General features: G+C 37.0%; 1 protein-coding gene across 1 annotated transcript; it reads right to left on the bottom strand.

The window, feature by feature from the left end:
• Nucleotides 1-1310: 1310 nt before the first annotated feature.
• On the bottom strand, nt 1311-14293 carry LOC145983573 (uncharacterized). Its single transcript, XM_083116667.1, has 7 exons — nt 14183-14293; nt 10933-10957; nt 5598-5784; nt 4532-4749; nt 3323-3582; nt 2285-2339; nt 1311-1546 (listed from the first exon to the last, which is right to left on the bottom strand). Exons 1-7 carry the CDS (start codon nt 14240-14242, stop codon nt 1428-1430), a joined length of 924 nt encoding a protein of 307 aa, XP_082972793.1. The 5' UTR covers nt 14243-14293; the 3' UTR covers nt 1311-1427.
• Nucleotides 14294-27207: the final 12914 nt, after the last annotated feature.

A 27207-nucleotide genomic window follows, 5' to 3' on the forward strand; every position in this document is an offset into this window, starting at 1 on the left:
ACACTAAATCCTTCCTCAACCTGTCTAGACACTCTCGGTGCCTTCCCCAATTCGCGCGTCGCCACGATTTCCTTTGAAGTAGACCTCTACTAGTTGGCTTGGAATCGGCATGTCGCTCGGACATTCGGCCCCGGAAGAGGTCATGTACCCATTTGTTCAGCTTTGCCGATTGGCATAGTGGGGACGCGCCTTTATAATCACAATCTACTCTTTATATAAGTTACGCGGAAGCAAATCGACTTCGTATTATACAACAATCAACAAATATTTTGCCTCTTTGAATTTTAGGCTTGGTAAGTGTGGTTCTGGTCCCATGAACCCCCTTCTGAATACGTTCTTTATGTTCACTACAAGTTCTGAGCATATTTCTATTCATCAAACTAACTTTGATTATTTTTGGTATAGTTTTCAGGACCTATCCTGTTGTTCGAAATTCGTCTTATGCACAGTACAAATGCAGATCCTTCTCTTAACTAGATCACTCCAATTGTTCACCCTGCTCAGTTCGCAAACTGAATTATTTTCATGAATACACATGGAAATAGATATGGAATGTCTAAAACTATTGTATTTGTGCGGTAATTTAAATTCACCTCTACAGTGTATTTAAATTACATCAGTAATGCAGATTTTCTCTTGGGCTAGGTAATTCCCAACGTCCTTCCTGGAAAATGTAACAAGCAGTGCTCGAAGTGGGGGAAATGGGAGGGGTGTCATCACCCCGAGTCAAGAAAATTTTCATGCAGCTTCCTCACGCTCAGATGGTCTCCATGTTGATCCATGCAACCATCCCCCACCCATCCCCAAACTTGATAAAGCTTTCCCCATCTAGAAATTTCCACTTTGAACACTAATAACAAGATACTGAAGATGGTGTAGCACACCCATTCCACATTAGTAGTGTTGCCCACGAGACGAGACTTTGGCCTGTCTCGTCTCGTGGAAATGCTGTGAAATGCTGTCTCGTCTCGAAAATATTCGTTTGTCTCGGGACACATGATCAATCTCGTCTCGTCTCGAATTTTTAAAAGCCTGTCCCGTCTCGTCCCGTGGGCAACACTACACATTAGTGACAAAGAAGTAATTTTTTTCTCTCTTATACCCTCAGTAATTTAATTTCAGACAGAAACAATATCTGACTGTCTGAAATACCCGGATAAAAAAGATATATTTTTTTGGAAATGAACAATCATACAGAATTGGATTATGTCAAACTTATTACAGTCTTCAGTAGAATTGCAGAATCATGCCTATATTTCTTGATTGACAATCTGAAGAACAGTTGAAGAAAGATTCATCACACTAACACACACGTGTTTAGAATTTATTTGCATTACATATTTTCTTTCTATACAAGCTTTTCTTAATTCATTTAGTTTTAACAATACAAAAAATAATGCACTTGTTCACAGATAACAAACTTGCGATCAGTTATCACAGTATAGTCCATCCTCAGTAACTTCCATTATCCACTCTTTGAAGTTGTCAAGATCGGCAACTAGGCTGTACCTAGTTGGTGTAGCCTCTGTAGGACTGCAGACGACACCTGAAAATATTTTCAAGGATAAGAATCTATGCTTTGTGTATGCAAGATGTTTCCGTACAACAACGTCAAACCTTATGGGAATTTCAGCGACACTTGTCGTCTGTCGTGAAACCAACCTTCATATTTGCGCCTGAATTAGTTTGTTAACGTATCAATCCGCAGAAAACGAGTCTTATGGATTGTCTTTATAAATCGTCGGCTGCCAAGGTAAAACTGACAATAACTAAATGAAATTCAGATAATCTTTCGATGCAAATTTTTAACTACATGCTACTATTGCACCATGTTGCCATTTCCCTATGCCGAAAATTGAAATGTTCTTGGGAAGACAATAATATTTACTCTTTCTTTGTTACTATCTTGTTGCTTAACCTTTCAGTTAATCAGTACTTATTCAAAATATCACACTACTGGAGTACTTTTTCTCTAATCCTTGGCGGAATAGAGGAAAGAAAATAAATTTTCCTTGGACCTAAATTAGACACTTTCTCTAAATTTCGAAAATAATCATCCCACAACCTTTCTTGTATACCTACTGGAGGTATCCTGTAGTTCAGTTTCCACAAATTACTTATCAGCACAATTAAATATAATTATGACTTGGCTGTCAAATCTGATTAACAGGTGCTGATAAACGGGATTAGGTGAAGTGGGATGCGATTGGAGGTATACATACTTGACAGAATAATGTGATCTTTATGAAGCTAAGAAATCCTGTGTAGTTAATTTACAACTCACCTATTTGTATGTATTTCCCATTTATGAATGTCATGACAGGTGCTCCGATATCAGCCTAGAAAATGTATAAATAATATTAACTTCACACAATGACTATTTCAATTGAGAGAAAAATTCCAAGATTCAAAAAATTCCAAATATGTTATGTCGGGGCTAGTGTTAGAGCTTAATTTTTACTACTCTACGGTTTTGCAAATTTCATAGCTGAATGATAGTAAAATGTTTATTATTATTACAATTATTATTGAAGTGGTTGATATTAACTAAAAATAGTTTCTCTCTCTCTAAGCAATTTGTTTGATTACATAAATTATATTATCCGTAACAAAATATACTTTTTACATTTGATTTTACAGATTATGCATTAAAATATATCATTGCATTTAGTTTTTAAAACTTGTGCGGATAATTATGGCACAGATGTGTCCGTATGACTTTTTACAGAAGACGCGGGGGGGGGGGGGAGACAAGGCAATTGCCCCCAAAACGTCCGTTCAATTTGAAGTTATCGTTTTCCTTCATCTTTACCTATGTTATCTTGTAAATATCATTCCTTTGTATTTATTAATGAATTCAAATTACCGTGAATTGATTGAATTTATTTATGTGAAATATATCATTTTTGGTTGGCATCCATTTTTCGGGGAGCAAAGACCCTCTTTGTCCTTCCTCCTCCAAACATTTACGTTAATCTAATTAATATTTTTCATACTTGGTTAGTTTATGAAATCTATGTAAGAAAACTAATGTTAGCGCATAAAATGCATTGGTAAAACAGCCACGTAGAGGAGATTCACAGCTCTTTGAACTTAGCAAATTAACTCGAATGGTTTCGAATATTTTTCGAATGGATACGATATGCGGAAGTCACTAGCGCCATCAAACGGTTGGACGACGACAACTTACAGATCCATGGACGATGATCTGTGAGAAGTGAAACATTATAGCTAAGGAATGTTCTTTAACATGGCCAACCACACAAATTAACTACATTTACTTTTCAAATTATGAACATATTCCCTACTTTTTGTCACCTACTTCTGTAAGGAAATTTCCGAAACCACCCACTGCTCCGGTGACACAGAATACATTGTCCCTGGCTATATCGTACGCTCCTTCAGGACAGCCACCATGTTTCTCGAACAGAACGTTTGCTGCCGTAGTGAACTTCGTTGGTTGCTTGCTTTGTTTGTTTGAAGAAATGTAGGTCCCCACAATCAAGCGATCGTATTTCCTTAGTGACGCAGAAATGGACTTCTTGTTGAAAAGCGTTTTCATATGAAGTGGTGGGAAAAGACCTGTGAATATAATTTATATACAACACAAACTTAGAATAATGTGCTTTATTTCTTAGCTATCAGTATCACGAATGCGCAGTCAGGTAGAAATTGCCATTCCACCTTTGACTAATCACGACGATGAGGATGAGTGATGATTATATGAAATTGATGAAGGGACATTCACAAAGAACATCCATTCGAACCCGGGACCTCTGGCGTCGTAGCGCGCTATGCTAACCACTCCGCCACAGAAGTCGGCATCTTTTTATATGAACTGATCTAGATATTCTAGGATGATTATGAATCATGAGCATAGGCTGCGTAAGGATTAAAATTTTTCGCCTTTGATTGGAGAAAACATCTATTCTTGAATTCAGATTATTGTAAACAAAGAAGGTATATTTACAGAAAGTTCACTCTTTTCTATTATTATCATTATTATTAACAGCAAGTATAGCAAAACATTAAAGTAATAAAAATTCGACAATGAGTCAGTCATTTCCTTAATCAAATACCCATTCCTTTACTATTGTGGTCCTGGCTACACTGAATTCTTATAGCAATTTGCAACACGTGCATAAGCGTTCCCCAGACTGGGTTAACCCCAGAGCTGCTCCATGCAGATATATTGCTGGTGGAAACAATACCCACCTGAAATGACCTACCCCGGGAATCCAACCCGACGGTAGTCAGACAACCCCCTCTCCCTCACCACCTACTGAACTGTTCAACTTAGATTCTATTCAAGAAGAAATCGAAATGATTGAGTTAATTAAAGATGCGACGCCTTAGCACCGAAAATAAAATCGACAACTTACCTTACGAGATTACAGTTTGTTGATCTACTTGATCAAAAACAACTCTAATAAGTTGCCACTGTGCTTCCTCACTTCTTGCATTATTGAAGTATTCTTTATCTCTCACAATCACAATAAATTCAAAGTAAGACAAATGAGTGAGTACTAACCGTTCTCTTGGATGCAGACTGTAGCTATACGCTTCTTCTGCTCAATGTTGACAGGTGTCTCTAGAACAAGAATCACGATGTCGTGCTTCATGTTGGCCCTCCCTTCTCTTGCTCGAATCGCCCTCCTCACTGTTTGCAACTCTATCCCTTGAGTGTCCGATTTATTCCTCAGATTATGAGCTCCAAGCACAACTTGAAAGTCGAACGGTTGGCTTCCACTAAAAAAGGTACAAGGGTTTTTGAATGTTTTAAAACATCACGAGATTTTATGGTATATTTCTGTTCAAACAAAGTGGCACACCTGCTATTATTAAAACAGAAGTGTGGAAATGTTTTATTTATATCACCATAAACTAAATTCAGTTTTGTATCTAATGAATACACCAAGTGCTCACAGATTAGTTCACAACTTCAGCTTGCAGTCATACAAGCAAATTGACCACTAATTTCACTGGCTTTTCTCTTACATTGCACAGGACTTTGGGGAATGAAATTGAGCTGATATTGGTGCAGAGGCTTTCGCTTCCTTGTTGGTATTTTGTTTCAGCTCTTTAACTCCGTATTACGTGAAACAAAGCGATTGAACATGGTAGTGGACAATTTGCTTCGTATTATTTATGCTTTCCACTGTACGTATGGATTAAAGCTTATGTAAAAAATATAATAAACATCTCTTCTGATTCTCTCTTGAATCCAACAGTAGACTATTGGACAATTCCATATAGCTTGTTATAGCATACCCTATGTGCACAACGAACGACAATGTTCATTTTTGCTCATTAGTTACCAACTGAAGCCAGTGACGTGGTCAGGATTTTTTGTGTGGGGGTTATGATCGAAAATGGAGGGTTTTTTCCCACAACTGTCTTATTTTTTTCAGGAATACTGGGCCAAAGTGAAGGGTCATGATTCCAACAAACCCCCTTGAGGGTACACCACTGACTTAGGTGACAGTCCATGCTATAACAGATAACATGGTTATAATGAGAAAAGGTACATAAAATACAAGGTGCTTGATGTATATTTACTTTGATTTCACATAATGAAGAAAGTAAATGTCACTTACTTGGCAAGAACTCGAGCAGAAGTCAGAATATGCCTGTTCGTGATCAGAGTGCCAATTCCAACGAAGCTCCTGCCATTGAACACCAAACCTAACCACGGCATGTAAGACTTTTTGACGTCTTTCAGTTTGAGATCAAATATCTTACCGTTGCCGCTTAGAGCGCCTTTAGCCCTCCCAATACCACACTCTGGAGAGAAGAAACAAATGAAAATAACGATAATGAAGCAATTGATGGTGGTCTGAGGTGTGTCCGAATCTGCAGCTGTTGCCACCTAAAACACTGTGTGGAATTCCGTGCCGTTATAATCCGAATAAGTGGCATAGTTGGAGTTGAAGGGGACTTGTGAAAGACGTAACAAGCTCTACGTTCGGCAGCCATATTGCAACTTTCACTTTCTAGAGGCAACGTTTATTGAATAGACGATCTAAAATACAGAGCTACTTGGTTATTTTATGGATGTACAGTAAAAACTCGTTAATCCGGACTAATGGGGGATAAGTTGACCGGTTTAACAAAAGTCCGGGTTAACTGAAATAACATAAAAGAACAGTAGAAAGTACATTAAAACTCTGTTTATGGCAACAAAACACGTTTATTATGGTGTATTTAAAGGGCATAGGCCTAAATACACTATACAGTACAGTACAAAGTCTGCGGAAACAGAATTTCATCAGTGGTTGACTGCCTTTTCTTTGGGAAGGTCTCTTGTTGACTTCTAGCCACATTTAAAACATTGCATTCTGTTGCTTTTTTTAATCTCCGTTTGCCTGTCCGGATTAAGCGAAGTCCGGCTTATCGGGGTCCGGATTAACGAGGTTTTACTGTATTTAGAAAAATAAATTCCATGTCACGTTTTCAATTTAAGTACAAAGTAGGTGGAAAACATTATGATGTTTAGTTGACAAATGCCATCTGCTTCCGTATTGTGAGCTTGCGTCCCAGAGCGTTGTGGGTGACATTCGAAGTGACACATGGCGGGAAAAGTGGAAACTACTGTACTCGGGAGCATTTCGATGTAGACGACTTCGATGATACTGAAAAGCTACGGGGAACCATATAACGGCACGCTTGGAGATTCGAACACTGTCTAGTTAAAATTAATTGATTAATTTTGTTTTATCAAACATGGCAAGCTTAGTAGAACATAAATCAGCAAATCTAAATAAAAGCGCGCTAATCTGACGATTGGATAGGTCTGTGTCAATTACTAGAGTTGTATAGTGGTTAACAACCAGGGTTGGCATGTTAAAAACAAAAGTGTTTAAAACACTGTTTTAAACGTTTAAAACACACGGCTTTGTTTTTTTACAATTGTTTTAAACGCCTAAAACAATGTATTTTAAACATGTTTCTTTAGAAGTGTTTAAAACACATTTTGGTACTTGATATTTTATAGTCTGTGATAATTTTCTTGCTTGGCAACCCTGTATTTTCATTGAATCTGTGTCAATTAATCCGTGCTTTACGGGTTTCACTTATCGCACAACAATTGAGCAACCTTATGTTCTGACGTCATAGGAGAAGGCTTCTTAATTTTAGGCTAAGCGCCTACGTTGTTAGGTTAGGCTAGGGTTACCAGATCGCTATAAGGGAAATGTAGGGCACAAAATATTTTCAATAAATAATACATATGTCTATAGAACATGTTAGAAAGTAATTGGAAAACGACACTTTTCAGTTTTAAAAACTGAATTCTTAAAAGCAAAAATTTCTAAACTTGCAATCATACTAAACAATGCACCTCTTACTACAAGATTTAAATAATACTTCTCAGAGGAGCCAATTTTTCTCAAAATTTCAGGTTTAGTCAAAATATATTTAGGTTAGAGTGGACAGTCAAACTCTTGAAATTATAGAGACCAGTATCAAACATTTTACAGACTTTATGAAAGAAAGCATTTCTCTTGTGAGTCTGTTGTGCTGATGGTAATGAAAGTACACTCTCAACATTTGCACTATGACCTGTAATGGCAAACAAATATTCATCAATTACCGTAATTTTAAATGGTTCCAAAAGTTTCATCTTGGATAGTTTTTAGTTCAATAACAGGGTGTCTACCAAAATAACACATCCAGAATTCTTGACATTTTCTGGACTTTTCTAGACTTTTTCCGTTTTTCTTAACGTTTATTTATTCGACCCCTACTTAGGTAAAGTTGGAAATTCGTAATTAAGAAAATAAATATTTATTTAATGAAAACCCCTAGATGAAAACTGAAGCTATAACTATTTAAGAAGAGAATTAGATCTGCTTTATCTACTCGTATTAATGCATCCTGGACTGTTTTTGGCAGACTAGCGATGCTTTGGCATCTGAATTGATTGATTGAGTTGGTGTTGTAAGTCCACTTTTTGCTCAGTAAGGCTAATCGGGACTGGACCTACAGTTTCAAGTGGGATCTGAACCACTATGATTCTCCACCGGGTATTGAACCCGGGACCCTTTGGCGTCTGGACTCATCCAGTATAATCTTATGTGGGGTTTGTGTCTTTTGTCCCTATATGTTTGTGACTGTCCCTTCATCCATCTTTGCTTACCACCATTCATCCTCACCTTCGCGATTAACCAAAGGGGCAGAAAAAGTGAAGAAATAAACTAAATCAACCAATCAGTCATTGTGATAACAAAAATTCTTGACCACAAGAATAATTTATTGCTTTTTTATTGATTTCTTTACTTTCCTTGACTTCCATTACTCTCTTGACTGGCAGGCACCCTGAATAACTTTGTTCTCTATACCCCTGCTTTACAATCAAAATATTGAATCATAATGGGAAGCACCTTATTTCATCAGGATAAACCCAAAGGCAAGAAATTCCGCTTAGGCATTGACTAGTAACATCATAGAATGGTAACATCATCAGAAAGTGGTTCGAAAACTTTGTTCATTAATTGCTTCCGTTTTATCGTTTGTTTTCTAGCAGGACAAACTTTTATTTCCTTTTTGGGCAATGACTGAATCAAAATAAATTTCACTAATGAGTTTGGAAGCGCAGTCCATAGACTTGTAACTTGAATGATTTTTTTTTGTTATGTATTTCCCTAATTTAATTAATATTATGTGATGCTCAAAATGTAGGACATTTATGATATTTTTCAAATTCCTCCCGGACACCGGACATAAGGCTACAATGTAGGACATGTCCGGGGAAAACCGGACGTCTGGTAACCCTAGGTTAGGCAGGCTAGCTATGTATGCACAAGGTAGCAAAACTGTTGCGCGACAAGAAAGACCCGTGCTTTACTGTAGAAATCGAAACTTCTCAGTTCTTTGTTTCGTACCGTCCTATAAATTTGAGACTGGTAGAAGCTGGAAACTAATATCTGACTACACAATGCGTGATTTTGATCATGACGTGAATTTTTTTTTCTCTTGCGATACGATTCATTGGTTTGTATAACTGAATGAAGCGCAGATGCTTACTTTTGGTAACATAATTTTGTCCTTGGAAAGATAAATTGATCTGGAGAATCTATTATGACACTGCAGGTTGTTTTCTGCTATATAAACTGTTCAGGCAGAGGGAAATATTTCACTCTGATTTTTCCAGGACGAGGATAGTAATTCTATAATATTCAGTTTCTTGAAATTTAGATGAATATGAATCCTAACCTACTTCAGCAGTGGCGGAAAAAGGGGGGCTATTACCCCCAACTTTTGTCCCTGCAGTAGAGGTGTGCGGGATCTCGAAAAGTCGGGATCGGGAAAAAAATGACTTCCCGATTTTTCGGGATCCCAAGCAGTCGGGGAAATGTCGAATGGTCATTTTAAAAAGTCGTCAATTCTCGATGTTTTCTGCATTGTAAATGTCTGGAACTTATTGGAAATTGTTAGTATTTGTACCAGATGTGCAAAAACAAGCACTAAGTTGGAAATTACATGTAGAATTCGAGATTTCAAGAGCTTTGGGAAATTTCGAACATATCCCGACTTTGTCGTGAAATTGAGAATTTTCCCCGTCCCGAATGTCGGGATTTAAAGAATTTACCGCCCCGATCCAAAAAATTCTGCCCCGGTATGGTAAACCTTATCTCCAAAGGGAAATAAACTGTCCTTGCCGTCACTGTACTCATAAAAATGAGTATTTTATCTTTAACGACTTTAACTATAATTTACTGGGAAAAGGTTGACTTTCTTTTGTTTAAAACATGTTTTTTTAACTCATGTTTAAAACTATGTTTAAAACAAAAAAATACCATGTTTTAAACAAAAAAAAGTTTGTTTTGTTCTTTTTTTTAAGAAAACACAAATCTTGCCAACCCTGTTAACAACAGTGCTACGAACCAATTGATCATGAGATCAAATCATGATTAAGACACGTATTTTCATTTGGTGTTTTTCTTTCATACATTTTATATATATATATATATATATATATATAGGGTGCTCCAAAAATGTCAGTGAATACTATATATTTAATATTTTCTGTTTACCTTTTCATAGACCATCCTATATAATATTTATTAGAATATATCACTGTTGTCATAGTGCACAAAAGCTGTCTTTTACATTCTCGTTCATTGTATGTTTTGTATTGGTAAAGGAGAAATAAGGTAACTAATCCTGATTTTACATAAATTCATAAGCTCGACTCGGTAATCGAACGTCATATGTGCCTGACTAACCATCTGTACACCAAATGTTTGAGTCCTGGCCAGGTCACGATCGTCTTTTTTTCTTTCGAGTGTTCCTTCATGTATTTAATCTCAGTGCCATTCATTCTCATCGTCACGATTATCCGAAAGATCAGTACTACAAATAAATTTACAAATATATACGATAATACAATGGAAATATGTTTACAGCAAATCCTATCAACGTATATGCATCCAATTCCAAACCTTCGAACCAAAAAACTGAGGCTTACCATATGACATCTTAAAATTATAAAATGAATATTATTTTAATATTGTTTACTCCAAATTGTTTATTGGTAAATGGAAATAGAAGTCCATGATCATATCCTTGATCTTTGTTTATGAAGCAAAATATTGATTCTAAAATGTAAATTAAAAACTGATATTTGTATCTAAAGTTTAAGAATGTTTTCTTAACGACTGTCTGGCAGAAATCAATTAACTTAAACTGGTCACTCTTTGAATTGGACAAATAAAGTTTACCGATAATTATCTGAAATATTCTATTGAACTTAATGCTCAAAATCCGTTTTAAGTCCGAGCCAATGTAAATATGCAAGATATTAAGAAGAGCAATTCATTCGGTAATTAACTGAATACAAGGATATCTAACCTTAAGTCCACCTGTTTCCTGTGAAGATTTACTTGTTAAAAGTGAAAAGAAATCGGATAATAGAACGGAACTTATTCTTACCACATTGCAACTGCGATCTTGTAAGCTGAAAGATTAAAAAAAGAGTTTATGTAAAAACGTAAACCATAAGGAAAAATCGTGGCGGAGTAGTTAGAATGTGCTACGACGTCAGGGATTCTGGGTTGGAATTCAGACCTGAGCATGGGTGTTCTTTGTCAGTGTCCCTTCATGAATTGCATCATATCATCACTCATCATCTCTTCGCGATTAGCCAAAAAAAAGTGGCAGAAGAGCTAAGTAAAATAAACCAAACCGATCAAGCCAAAAGCACCCATTCACTGTGGTGAAATGTAATAGATAGAGATTCAGCAGGCGTCGAAAATAACAGTAAAGTTAGAAAACGTTCTTCTTATTACTCTGTAATGGAGGTTTTTTTGCCTTTTATAGCGTGTGTATGGGTGTGTGTGGTAGGTTAAAAACTATACAGGGTTAGTCAAAAGTATCGGGACAGGCCAGTAATAACGAGATGCGTGGACGGAGCAAAATCACATGTTGCAAGTGGGTATTGGTGCGGAAACTGCATTGAATAGGGGTGTGCCCATCATGGCAGCCATCTTGGATTCCGCCATATTGGATATCACACAATATTTTCAAATGGAAAGGGGTATGTATGACACATCAATTTAGGCTAGAATTGTCCCACAAACGACAATCCGAACTCATTTTTGACCTATCGCCATTCCTGGAAGAGACAGGGTGTGCTACGTTTGACTGCAAAAAATTAGATTTGTCTGAGAGAGACGTTTGGACGGAGGAAAATCACATGTTGCAAATTAATATTGGTGTGGAAACTGCAATGAATGGGGGTGTGGTCATCATGGCAGCCATCTTGGATTCCGCCATATTGGATATCACACAATATTTTCAAATGGAAAGGGGTATGTATGACACATCAATTTAGGCTAGAATTGTCCCACAAACGACAATCCGAACTCATTTTTGACCTATCGCCATTCCTGGAAGAGACAGGGTGTGCTACGTTTGACTGCAAAAAATTAGATTTGTCTGAGAGAGACGTTTGGACGAAATCGTGTAGCAACGAGGCAGTTTCTTTAGATGTGTTACAATCTTTTGTGGAAAATCCGCATACATCGACAACCAGCGTTGCCAACAAGCTGAACATTTCCCAGAGTTCAGTGCAACGAATTTTAGTGCGCAGTAAGTTTAAACCCTACAAAGTGAGTTTAGTGCACGAACTGACGGAAGATGATTTTGATCGCCGTATTGAATTTTGCGAAGTAATGATGCGAAATGTAGATAACGATAGTATTGACCTCAATGACATTGTATTCTCTGACGAAGCGACATTTATGTTAAACGGGCAGGTGAACCGACATAACTGTCACTATTGGAGCCATGAAAACCCTCATTGGATGATGGAACATCATACGCAGTATCCACAGAAATTGAATGTTTGGGTAGGAATGATGGGAGGCATCATTCTTGGCCCTTTCTTCATTGACGGCAATCTGACAGGTGAGAAGTATTTGACAATGCTTCGTGAACAGATTGTCCCTGCCATCCAAGTGTCCACACAGGACTTTAATCGTGTTTGGTTCCAACAGGACGGAGCGCCGCCACACTATGGACGGGATGTTCGACAATACTTACATGAAACCTTTCCACAACGATGGATTGGAAGACGAGGTATGATCGAATGGCCTGCAAGATCTCCTGATCTATCACCCCTGGATTACTTTCTATGGGGGCACACGAAGGACAAAGTGTATCGCACCAAACCACAGTCCCTGAATGATCTACGGAATCGCATTGTGGACGAAACAAGAGGACTTTCTCGGGATATGCTGCAACGTGCACTTTGCAGTTTTTACGATCGGTTGGCATGTTGTCAGACAGTCGACGGGAAGCAGTTTGAACCCTTGCTTTGATGCATTCTGTAACTCAATGTCATGTTTTCTTTTTCATGCTCTCTGTAACTTCCAGTGTACAGTTACCCACAGGAATACAGTAAACAATAATTTCAGACCAATCTCATTTTTTTGCAGTCAAACGTAGCACACCATCCCTATCTCTTCCACGAATGGCGATAGGTCCAAACTGAGTTCGGATTGTCGTTTGAGGGACGATTCTAGCCTAAATTGATGTGTCATACATACCCCTTTCCATTTGAAAATATTGTGTGATATCCAATATGGCGGAATCCAAGATGGCTGCCATGATGACCACAAACCCATTCATTGCAGTTTCCACACCAATATTAATTTGCAACATGTGATTGTCCTCCGTCCAAACGTCTCTCTCAGACAAATCTAATTTTTTGCAGTCAAACGTAGCACACCCTGTCTCTTCCAGGAATGGCGATAGGTCAAAAATGAGTTCGGATTGTCGTTTGTGGGACAATTCTAGCCTAAATTGATGTGTCATACATACCCCTTTCCATTTGAAAATATTGTGTGATATCCAATATGGCGGAATCCAAGATGGCTGCCATGATGACCACACCCCCATTCATTGCAGTTTCCACACCAATATTAATTTGCAACATGTGATTTTCCTCCGTCCAAACGTCTCTCTCAGACAAATCTAATTTTTTGCAGTCAAACGTAGCACACCCTGTCTCTTCCAGGAATGGCGATAGGTCAAAAATGAGTCCGGATTGTCGTTTGTGGGACAATTCTAGCCTAAATTGATGTGTCATACATACCCCTTTCCATTTGAAAATATTGTGTGATATCCAATATGGCGGAATCCAAGATGGCTGCCATGATGGGCACACCCCTATTCAATGCAGTTTCCGCACCAATACCCACTTGCAACATGTGATTTTGCTCCGTCCACGCATCTCGTTATTACTGGCCTGTCCCGATACTTTTGACTAACCCTGTATATATTTATCACCTCTTGTTTCACTCAATCTTAAACAAACATAACAAAAACTTGTATTTTTATGAAGATATCATACGTTTTATAAATATGAAAGCCACATTTAACAATTTCATTCTAATTCATTTCAAATAGTGTTTTCAAACAATGTTTCCATCTTTCTGTCTATAGTAGTAGCTGTAGTAACGTGGTCGTTTTAATTTATCAGAACTCTGTAATAAGCCGACCAATTATATTTTTTACCTATAAAATGTAAAATGAAACCAATTCATAAGTTTACAGATTTTGTTTACTTTTGGATATTGTAAAATTTTAAAAATCATTCAAATCTGGAAGTAAGGATTATAATATAATTTGATTTTAGATGTAATGACTAAAAGAGTGCAGTCATGCGTGCAATACCAACCTCGAAAAGAGATAATAATATCACAGCAGTGGTCCACAAGTGTAATCTAAAACTTTCCATACTAGCACTTGCCACTTCTCATCCATTTAATGTAAAACTACTACATTCTTCATGCTTTGTGGATATTTAAAAAAAATGACATGGCTTATATATCAACTATTTACAATAACATTTTTGTCTTTGCTCATAAGTACTTGCAACATTCATTGTATAGCTTTTGTTATCTATTAGTGTTTGTATAATACAATCTCTTGCGTGGTTTATGACTAACTAAAAGAAAGATTTCTACTAAGGTTTGAAGCTTGCCGATTCCTGCCTGAAAAGAATATAATGCCTACACCATATTAGGTACTGTTATCAAGACCATTTGATTGGATGATTACTTACGTGAATTGCATTTAGAAATTTACACAGTGTTCAGTGAGAAGCCCCCTCATTTCGGTCCATGAGTCCACCCTCCGTGCAGTTCTTATTGGATTTAAGAATAAAGACGTTTTGGAGAATATGACACCTAAACTCGATTAACATTGACAGTGCAGAATTTTACTGACTACACAATCTCCCATGTTACTAATTTCTTAGACTTGCAACTGAAATTATATTTTTTAAGGAGCCTATGTAAAATTGAATTAATTTTGCCGGGAAATATAAAAACTGTTGTAAAGCCAAAGATACGCAGGATAAAAGATGCTCCAAATTTTGAAATTTAATGCCCATGCCATGAACCATTGGTGTTATTCGGCTGGATATGTCGTATTATACGTCAATATCTTACATACGCATACCACATTGTCCAAGATTCTTTGGAGGGTGACGTATCCCCCTGTTCCCCCCCTAAAAATGACACCCGTGCTATGAACTAGAACAGCGATTGCCAGTAGTGGGGTTTGTGGTATTATAAACTCAAGAAAGTATGAACCCCCCTGAAGCAGATTTGGCTACACTTAAAACAAGCTCAACATGCCCATATGAGCTTTTTGCTCAAGTGTGGAACCCTGTCTAATCCAAGATTTTTGTAAAAAAGCCCTCATGGATTCCATGAGAAAGTATGACCCCCCTCAGATTGATGTGCCTATACTTACAAAAGGTACTTCTGTGAGATTGTTGTCCATAAATTTGTTAAAAATATGGCCCTCTTGATATTTTTTTTTGACCACACTTAAAACTAGGCCAAGACACACACACATACATACATATACACACACATATACACACATATTTACTTCCGGTCTACTTCCGGTCTATTTCCGGTTATACAGTATAAATTAGAATAAACAAAATTCAACATGACAGGACACAATATTACAGGTTAGAACCAGTCCAAACAAAATTCAACAAGACAGGACAAGAATAAACAAAATTCAACAAGACAGGACACAATATTACAGGTTAGAACCAGTCCAAACAAAATTCGACAAGAATAGACAAAATTCAACAATTCAGGACAAGAATAAACAAGATTCAACAAGACAGGACAAGAATAAACAAAATTCAACAAGACAGGACACAATATTACAGGTTAGGACCAGTCCAAACAAAATTCAACAAGACAGGACAAGAATAGACAAAATTCAACAAGACAGGACACAATATTACAGGTTAGAACCAGTCCAAACAAAATTCAACAAGACAGGACACAATATTACAGGTTAGAACCAGTCCAAACAAAATTCAACAAGACAGGACACAATATTACAGGTTAGAACCAGTCCAAACAAAATTCAACAAGACAGGACAAGAATAGACAAGATTCAACAAGACAGGACAAGAATAAACAAGATTGGACAATTAATAAACAGAAATTTTGAAAGCAAGGTTTTGATTGGTCCGACAAAACTATATAAGCCAGGGCACAGTGCAGATTCTTCACCATTGCTGGATCGGCAGTGGAACCCACAAGTGGGGGGCAGAACCTGAACAGGCTCCACCAAAGTATAGGAGAATTGAAGCATATAATTTGGCGGAATAACCCAAGTAAGGTCATAGAAACAATATACACTATTACAATAAAAACCAATTTTTGGCAAAAAGAGGGAAAAAAGGGGGAAAAAGGGCCTGTGGCGCGGCCAGTTCCACTGCCCGGATCAATACTCGGGGCAGTTCCTCAAATTCTCGCCCCGAGGAGCTGCGGTACGGCCAGTTCCACTGCCCGGATCAATACTCGGGGCAGTTCCTCAAATTCTCGCCCCGAGGAGCTGCGGTACAGCCAGTTCCACTGCCCGGATCAATACTCGGGGCAGTTCCTCAAATTCTCGCCCCGAGGAGTTGTGGGATCAATATTCCCCGCCCGGGCAGTTCTATTCCTGCCAAAGTGGTTCCTAAATACAATATCTCAAGAACTAATTGACATAGAGCTATGCAGTTTTTTTGTCTGCAATGAACCCAACTGATATTTTTTATCCAGTGTAGAGTTTTGATTTGATTCCCAAGAAATTTTATATAAATACCAAAGCCAAAAATATTAACACACACACACACACACACATACACACACACAAAGCACAGTGCTGAACCCAACTGATCCAGTATAGAATTTTGATTTGAATCCCAGGAAATTGTATATAATAAACAACAACAAAAATGCCAAGTCAAAAATATTGTAATCAATGCAATAAGAATATATCCAACCCCAATTGGGCCAAGCACCAAAAGATTTGTGACCCAGACAAATACAGAACTCCCACAAAAATATGCCCCAAATGCAATAGAAAATATAACATGCAATACTTCACATATACACATAAAGATACTTGTTCTGCACAGTCATCAATATTGCCCCCACAACCATCCACATCTGGTCTGAAAAGAAAGCATGAAGCACCTTTTAATGCCAGAGCAGCAAAGCAGCCACGCTATGAACCCATCCATAGCAGTTTTAATGCCCAACTTAGGGATTACCGGTTTGTATCAGAGCCAAGATGTGGTATTAAGAATTTTTTGAACAATATAAATCCTGATCTGCAGGCAATTCTAAATGCACAAAATGGCTCTTATAAGCTGTCCCTCAAATTGTATACTCAATATAAGAAACCAAATGGCACAAAATTTATACAGCCCCACATAACAGCAACTGTACCGGTACATTCAAATACAAATTCAGACACAATAATAAGCAGGTTGATAGATCAATTGAACATTAAACACTCTGAATTTGCAGCAAAAGAGTCTGGATGGAGCCTATGCGGCTCTCCACACAAGTTATATGTTAATATTTCTGAATTCAGCCCATTGCAAGGATCTACATATCTGCCATTACCTGATAATATTAAAAACAGAAGAGCCGTGGTTAATATAGAAAATACCGACCAGAAATGCTTTTTGTGGTGTATATTAGCTGCTTTGTTTCCAGTTTCAAGGAATCCTCAGAGAATAAGTTATTACAAACAACATGAACATCTTTTTGACGATGCAATGGAGGGTTTAGAATATCCAATGTTAGTTCAGAATATTGATAAATTTGAAAAAAGGGCCAGGCATATCAATGGCAAACAATTATCTATTAATGTATTTATTTGCTCCACTGGCAATTGCTCAATAGAACCTCTCAGAATCAGTACATTTGATGATGAATCTGCTATTCCGATTGATCTGCTCTTAATTGAAGGGGATGGTACATATCATTACACTCTGATACATAATCTTCAAGCTTTAGTGAGAACACAACTTGACAAATCCAATACAATATTCAAGTTGTGCAGAAGATGTTTAACTGTATTTGATGGTAGAAAAACAGTGAAGAGGGTTCCTGAAGAGAATGCAGAAATTGCTAAGAACAGATTAATTGAGCATCTGAAATACTGTGGCAATCATAAACCTGTTCATATGGTGATGCCTAATCCAAGTGAAAATTGCAAATTCAAAAAATTTGAAGCCTTGTTGGAACACCCAGCATATATTGTCTGTGATTTTGAATCAATCCTCAAATCTCTTGCATCCTGCAATCCAGATCCTGAAGAATCTTCAATTACACCATACCAGCTACATGAACCTTCCAGCTTTTATTATGTGGTTGTACAGGATGGTGTTGTTAGTAAAGAATATTCATACATGGGGCCAGATGCAATCAAAATATTTGCAGATAGAATAGAAAATGAGTGCCGTGACATAGCATCTAATATTTTATTAAAATCAAAACCCATGTTACCTTTAACAGAGAAACAGATTGAAGATTTCAACAATGCAGAAAAATGCCCGGTATGTGATTGTGAATTTTCAGATACAAATATCAAGGTGAAACACCATTCTCATACAGATGGTAAATTCAAAATGGCACTGTGTAATAGCTGTAATATTAAGATCAAGAGACCAAAATTTATCCCCATATTTTGCCATGGAGCATCCAATTATGATTTCCATCATCTGATCAGATATGAGGGGTCGGAGAAGCAGAATTTAAATATTTTAGCTGAAAATGATGAAAAATATATATCTATTAGCAAAACAATTAAAGTTAATGGTGTTCCTATTCACATAAGATTTCTTGATTCTTACAGATTTTTATCTGCTAGCCTGGATACACTGGCCACTCAATTATCTGATGATCAATTCAAAATCACACGTGCATTGTTTCCAAATCAGGACCTGAAATTAATTAGGCGGAAGGGTGTATATCCATATGACTATGTTACAGATTTTTCTAAATTTGATGAATGTTCTTTGCCACCACAAGAAGAGTTTTACAGCAAAATCAGAGGTTCTGGAATCACTGATGATGATTATCACCATGCCCAATTGATGTGGAACAATTTAAAATGCCAGACATTTGGTGATTATCACAAGGCATATTTGAAACTTGATGTGACCCTCTCAGCAGACATAATACAGACATTCAGAAAATCTTCTATGCAAAATTATGGACTGGACCCAGTGTATTTTTTCAGTGCCCCGGGCCTAGCATGGTCTTCAATGTTTTTGAACACTAAAATGCAATTGGATTTGATCCCAGATCAAAATATGTATCTGTTCATGGAGCAAGGTATAAGAGGAGGCATGGTGCAATGTTCTCAGAGATATGCCAGAGCAAATAACAAATATATGCCTGATTATAATCCAGAATTGCCATCAAATTATATACTGTATGTGGATGCAAACAGCCTCTATGGTCACGCTATGATGCAAGAACTGCCATATGCAGGGCTTGAGTGGGTTGAAAATTTCAATATTGAGGATCTTCAGAACTTTGATGACAGTAATTATGGCTTATTCTTAGAGGTTGATCTGACAATTCCTGATGATTTACATAACAAATTTTCTGATCTGCCCCCAATTCCTGAGGTTCAGTGCTCACCTGGCTCTAAACAGAAGAAGCTCATGATGACACTGGAGCCAAAACAGGGTTATGTCATATATTACAAAAACCTCCAGTTCCTGATGAAACATGGTGTCCAAGTGACCAAACTTGGAAAAGTTTTGAGATTCAGGCACTCAGAATGGTTGAAACCATACATTAATACAAACACGGAGCTTCGAACATCTGCAAAGAGCCAATTTGATAAGGCCTTGTTTAAATTGATGGTTAATTCTGTGTATGGCAAAACTATTGAAAATGTCAGAAAACATACCGATGTTAAAATAATTACTGACCCCAGCCTGAGCAAAAAATTGGTTGCAAAGCCTAATTTCAATTACAGAAGAATTTATGATGAAAATATGGCACTTTTCAACATGAAAAAAAACAAAGATTAAGTTTGATAAACCTATTTATGTAGGGGCTGCAATATTGGAATTGGCCAAATTACATATGTTAACATTGTATTATGATGTGTTGAAACCTTTTTATGGTGATAATATAAAATTGATGTACATGGACACGGATAGTTTTATTCTTGATATTAAAACAGAAGATGTTTATCAAGATATGACACAGCCTGAATTGTTTCAATATTTTGATACCAGTGAACATACAAGGATTCAACCCCACAACAAAAAAGTGCCTGGCAAGTTAAAAGATGAGACACTTGGTGATGTTATTGTGGAATTTGCTGGGTTAAGTGCCAAGATGTACAGTTTTAAAACATGTAGTGGTGTTGCTGCTAAAAAGGCCAAGGGTATTGGCAAAGTAGCTGTGGAAAAAGAGCTTAAATTTGAAGATTATAAAAATTGCCTCAAATCCCAGAGTTTAATCAGAACATCAGAATCCAGAATTCAGAGTGTGGATCACTTATTGACTAGCAATATTGTAAGAAAAGTGGCTCTGGACCCACATGATGATAAGAGATGCATTTTATCATGTGGCATTCATACTTTACCATGGGGTCATTGTGATTTGAAAAATGGGAATCAATGCACAAGCACAGAGCATGATTTGAAATAAATAAACATGCCTATGAACTTATTTGGGTTCAAAAAACAGGCTATTATGGAGTTGCCACCACCACAACCCTCTTCTGATATGCAGTCTAAACTGAGTGGCTTGTTAATTATTCATCTGAACAGCATATTTACAGATGTTGATGATGAAACAGGCAAAATATTGTACATATTTAACAATAATTTAAATCATTACCAATTACCTGTAGGTGGGCAATTGCAATTTATTACAACTCCTGAGGGTGATGTTAAAATTTCAGTAGGGAGAAATATTTATAGAATTAAGCACTCAAACATGGTTTCTGGCACTGTTTATACTGTTTCTGCTGGTGACTGCTTATATATTGAGGTCCCTGGATCCTATGATAAGCTTATACCCTTTTTTATAGAATTAAGAATCAGATATTCAATAATAAATAACTACTAAACAAAATGCCTAATGATATTTTTGGCCATACAAGACATGAAGATCACAGTGATGAGATTCTGATGCTTGATGTCAGAGTCAAGAAATTAAGAAGTGATTTACAAGCTTTACAAACTACACTCAATGCAAGTCTTCAATTAGAAATTACAAATTTGCAATCACAATGCATGGACCCTCTTCTTAAAATTGATTCTGAACTCAAATTGCTGCTTCAGAAATATACTGACCTGGCTACATTGGATAATTTTCAAAGTTTAGAAGAAGCTGTTGCAGCTCTTCAAGCCAAATTTAAGACCCAGGCTAACAATTCTGAGCAATTGAAACAACAATTGGAAGAGCAAATAAATAATGTCCAGGCACAACTCCAAACAATTGTCAAAAGCATAAAATCACAAGAAGATTTTGATCTAGTGATTTCCACTCTAAAAGAACAGATTCAGTCACTCCAAATACCTAATCTGGACCCTCTGAACAATGCCATAGCCGAGGTTAAAGAAAAAATTGAGACACTTGAAAATTTTATGAACAATTTGCCATCTTCTGATGCTTTGAATGCAATAACTCGGAGTGTGGCAAATATTAAGCTGCAACTTGAAACATATGAAGATTTTGGAAAAATTCAAAGTTCCATAACCCATCTTGAAGGTGCAATAGCAGCAGTGCAAAGTGATTTGGCAAATGTACTAGAATCCAGATTGCCTGGGATTGTAGATACCCTTGTCAGTGTCCAGCAACAAATCACAAAGCTTGAAAACCTCAACACTGAATCTGAACTGTCTCATTTTCATCACTTGATAGATGATATCCAAACAAAACTTGAAATTTTACAACAATCCACACCCTCTCAGGCAGATATAGCCCTGCTCCAAAATGCTATGCAAAATGTGGCTCATGCTTCTGAATTAAATGATGTGAAATTGGCACTTGAATTTTTGCAAAATACAGTCTCAAATCTGCCCACATCACAGGAACTTAAAAATATTAAGAGAGCAGTGAATAGGATATTGAAATCAGAAGATATCAAGAATATCCAAGCAGAGATCAAACATCTCACTCAGACAGTGGCCACTCTTCCAACCAATCAACATATTAATGAACTGCATGCCCTGTTTGAGGATATCACAAGACAGGTCCATGATCTTACTGCTCAAAATTCAAAATTGGCAATTGTTGAAAATTTGCAACAAATTGTAGCTAATATCAAGCAGCAGCTAGGGACCATGGAATCCAATCAAGCAAATGCTCTGTCTGTTTTTGCCACCCAGCTACAAGAAATTGTGCAACAATACAAAAAACTTGTTGTGGACATAAAAATAAAGCCAGGCCATGATGATGTTGTTGGAACCATCAATGAGCACCTTGAATCTGTAACAAGCAGATTGCTCACAGCAGAAAAGGAAATAACAGGCATAATCGAGAATCCAAAACATTCAGTAATTCTTGAATTGTACAGCATCCCCAACAAAGAATATGAATCTCCATTTACACCAGGTGGCAAAATATATATGCTGTCCCCTGCACAATTTTATTATCAGTTTTTTGTTGGGGGCACATTGAGACCAATCAAGATCAAATATTGGCTTCAACCACAGGCACACCACTACCCTACCTTATCAATAACAAATGCTGATAACAAAGTGAAAATCACCAGTGTAGAATTGGAGGATTTTTCAGATCCCAATACATTAGAAACAGCCTATACTGAAGATGATGGCTCTTTGGAATTTAAAATACAAATTGGAGACAAATTATATTTAGAAAATCCTGCAGTATCAGCTGCTGAACACCCTATAGTTGCAATATTCTTGTTTACATATTATGTCTAGAAAAATTATTGTTGATGAATTACACAGACAGGCCCGACATAATTTTAAGAGACTCCCAGTAGTCACAAAGGGCATAGATGATTTATGGCAGAGCGACTTGATTGAAATGGCAAGTGGACAGTTGAAAAACTTGGACAAAATCAACAAGGGCCACAAGTATCTACTCACTGTAATAGACACATTTTCAAAATTTGCCTGGGCTGTGCCACTCAAATCCAAGACTGGAACATGTGTTACAGAAGCCCTCAGAACAATTATCAATCAGAGTGGAAGATCCCCGCGCTATTTGCAAACAGATAATGGCAAAGAAATTTATAATTCAGTGTTTCAACAATTTATTAAAAGCCAGGCAATACAACATTATTCGAGTTACAGTGATCTCAAGGCCTCAATTGTAGAGAGATTCAACAAAACCTTAAAAAATCTTATGTATAAACAATTTACACTTCAAGGTAATTATAAATGGATTAATATTCTTCCAGAACTTCTACAAAAATATAACAATTCTGTCCATTCCACAATCAACATGAAACCCTCTGAAGTAACTTCATCTGATGAGCAAAAATTGATCAGCACTGTTTATTATCCTAGATATCAGCCAACAGCAAAAAAACCCAAATACAGGGTGGGGGATCAGGTAAGAATCAGCAAATATAAGCACTTATTCAAGAGAGGTTTTACAAGAAACTGGAGCACTGAATTATTTACAGTGGTTCAAGTTAAACCCGGGACCCTTAACACATATATAATAAAGGATCATCGAGGAGAAATTCTCAAAGGCAGGTTCTATGAACAAGAGCTCAGCAAAACTAAACAGCCTGACACATATCTCATAGAAAAAATTATCCGCAGAAAAGGCAACAAGTTATTTGTCAAATGGCTAGGACTTCCAGAACACAGCTGGATCGATGCAAACAAAATAATAATATGAGCACCTGGGATGTTATAAAAAGGCTGCCAGAACCTGAACAACAGAATAAGAGAAATGGCAAATTGCTACCTGATAATATTAGGTGTCTTATTGTTGGGCCATCTGCATGTGGTAAAACTACACTAATGGTTGATAATTTTTTATTGGCACCCAACTGGTTAGACTGGAAAAACAGGCACTTGTATATCTTCTCTAAGAGCTTGGAACAATTAAAATATCAGCAGCTGATGAAGCTATATGATGGATTGGATATTGCCACTTTTGAACCAGATGTTAAGCCACTCCATGAATGTCTCGATAATTCTGTTGTTGTGTTTGATGACATTATATTGGATAATCAAAACAAGGTTAGAAATTTCTTTACACAGGGCCGGCACAAAAACATTGATTGCTTCTACCTGGCACAGACTTTTTCAAAAATACCCAAGCAGCTGATCCGGGACAATAGCAATTTTATATGTGTATTTCATCAGGACCATACCAACCTCAAACACATACATGATGAATATGTAGGTGGGGACCTGAGCTACAATGATTTTTCCAAATTTTGCAGCAAGTGCTGGAACCAGGACAGTTATGGGTTTGTCACAATTGATATGACAAGAACACCTAATACTGGCAAATACAGAAATAAAATCAACAATTTTTTAGACATTGAAACATAAATAAATAACCATGAAAAGGCCAATAATTGATGATCTTAAGTTAAGAGATTATCTTGTAAAAAGATTTAAGGGATGGAAATCAGAGAACCGTGGAATTTATGAAAAACACAAACAAACAGAACAGCCTGTAATTGATGCTATTAATAATTTAGGTAAAAATATCAAAACTGTTACAGAGCAAAATCAAAATTTGATCACAGAGCTTGTACCTGTAGCTGCTAGGAACATATTAGATTATCCATTCACCCCACTTTCAAGTATTCATACACCTAGTCCTATTGCTCCTAGAAGAATTGAAGCTAGTCAGGATCCTATTTAATTGGGTCTTCTTGCTCAAAAATATTTAACCACACCTAAAGACAATAAAGATGAAGTGTTTGGCTTATATGCTGACACAGAGCTTGATGGCAGCATCATACATAGAATTGGCAATTTCAGAGTAACATTTATGGGAGATGATATAATTGTATATTCAGAATCTCGACTTGGAGAAAAAGGTGCTTTTGTTAAGTATCTCGGAACACCTGGATTATGGGAACTGATGACTAGGAAAAGGCCTGGCAGCTATACAGATCAAGATTATGAGGATTACAAAGAAATATTAATAAAATCAGATGCTCTGTACCAGAACAATGATCCCACACAAAAAAGAGTCAAGTCTAGCAGTGGGGCAAAATACAACAATTTAATCAAGCCCATTTGGTCACAGATCAAGACTGGCAGTGGAATCAAACAATACAACACCCTGCCCAAAGAATTTGTGTGGGTTGATGATGTCAGGAAACTTGTAGATAGGTTATTGGTGATAGCTGGGGAGGAAAATGCTGGGAACCACAATTTTTACAATGAAAAGGTTGGAATTATGGACATGATAAGCACCAAATTGTCTAATTTTATAGTGAATGACACTAAGGGGATTGGATATCTCATAAAAATAATTAATACTCTACCCCCCAAATTTTGGAATATTTCTGAGGGTCGGGGCCTTGTTAATGACATTATAAACAAGCTGCCATTTGAACTACATATTCCAGGCTATCAGTATTGTGGTCCAGGCACAAAATTGGACCATAGATTAAACAGAGGTGATCCTGGTGTTAATCCCCTAGATGCTGCTTGTAGAGACCATGACATAGCATACAACACACATTCTGATCTTGACAAGAGACATGTTGCAGACAAGAAATTAGAAGAGGCTGCATTTGGCAGATTTGTAAGCAAAGATGCTTCTTTAAGTGAAAAAATAGCAGCATTGGGAACCACCATAGCTATGAGCACCAAACAAAAACTGGGGTGGGGGTTGTGAATATGTATATAATAAACCTACAATGAAGGCCAAGGGTGTTATGTATCAAATACCTTATGCAGGTCTCAAATCTCTTAAAACTATTGACAGTCTTTTGACCAAAAAGCAGCGCAAGAAAAAAAATTCTTGTATTGCCAAGGGCCATGGTATGAAATTGATACTTAGCACCCCCCAATTAAAAAAATTACAGCAATCAAGAAAAAAATCACATGTGGGGGGATTTATATTTACCATCCCTGCCATCTTAGCTGCTCTCGGGGCTGTGGGGAGCTTGGCCGGGGGATCAGCTGCCATAGCAAAAACAGTAATAGATGCCAAGAAGAATAAGGCAGAATTAGATGAGCAGAAGCGCCATAACCTGGCAATGGAGAAACAGGGCAAAGGTGTTAAGAGAGCCATGAATAAGTTTAAAAAAAACAAGAGCCGCTTACAAACCAAGATATTGAAGCTTTAATCAAGCCACTGGGCATCAAACATTTTAGAGGTGTGTACATGTCTGATTCTTTACCGGAACAACCACTCAACAAAGAGTGTGGCATTGTTAATTTGGATAAGTACAAAAATCAGGGCACTCACTGGATTTGTTATCTTAAATATTTAAAAAATGAGGCATTTGTGTTTGATTCATTTGGAGGTGTTCCACCTGAAAATTTAATAAAATATCTAAATTCAGCTAATCTTTATTACAATAATGCCCGTGTTCAAAACTTCAGAGATATTAATTGCGGACATTTGTGTTTATCTGTTCTTAGATACATGTCTCAAATAAATAAACCATCAATTGAAGATTTTCAAAAAGCCTTGTGGTATCTGAAACATCATGGGGGTATTTCATCTCACCAGCCAAAATTCAATATTGAAACTCAAATTGCATGATGACATAGTGTATCCCAAAACAATAGCTCTCAGAGCATTTTATGGCATGTACTTAATCCCCAATATTACACACCACAACAACAAAATTGCAGTTGGGGATGAAAAAATTGTCATCACTCCAGGGCAGTATAATCTATCCACTCTAAATGCTCAATTACCCAGAGGTATAGTGTTAAGTCAAAATTCTGTCACTCACAGAGTAGAGATTGTATCTGCCACAGAAACAGTGGATCTGGGTACTATAGGAGAGCTGTTGGGCTTTGAGAACAACACAAAACTTGAACCAGGCATCAAACACACTGCTATGAATATACCCAAATTCTTAGCTATAGAGACTCTGAATATTCACTGTAATGTGGCTGAGGGTATGATCACCAAATGAAATGGCATAGGAACTCACAAACAAACTGGGATCATTGCAACATTCAAACCTAATTCTGAATTTATGGAGCCCATTATCTACAATCCATCCCCAACATTATATTTTCCTGTGTGCCATAATAGAATAGATTATATTGAATTGATGGTCACTAATGAAAAAGAAGAATTAGTTGATTTTGCTGGAGCCACAACAACTGCAATCATAGAGATTAACATTTAAATAAAAATACATACAAGAAGAAAATGGAAAATATTGAGAGTTATGAGCTACAATCATTCCCCCCAAACAGGAGGACATTTGCAA

Source organism: Lepisma saccharinum, chromosome 1, assembly GCF_977018435.1.
Source record: "Lepisma saccharinum chromosome 1, izLepSacc3.1, whole genome shotgun sequence".
Classification (NCBI taxonomy): domain Eukaryota; kingdom Metazoa; phylum Arthropoda; class Insecta; order Zygentoma; family Lepismatidae; genus Lepisma; species Lepisma saccharinum.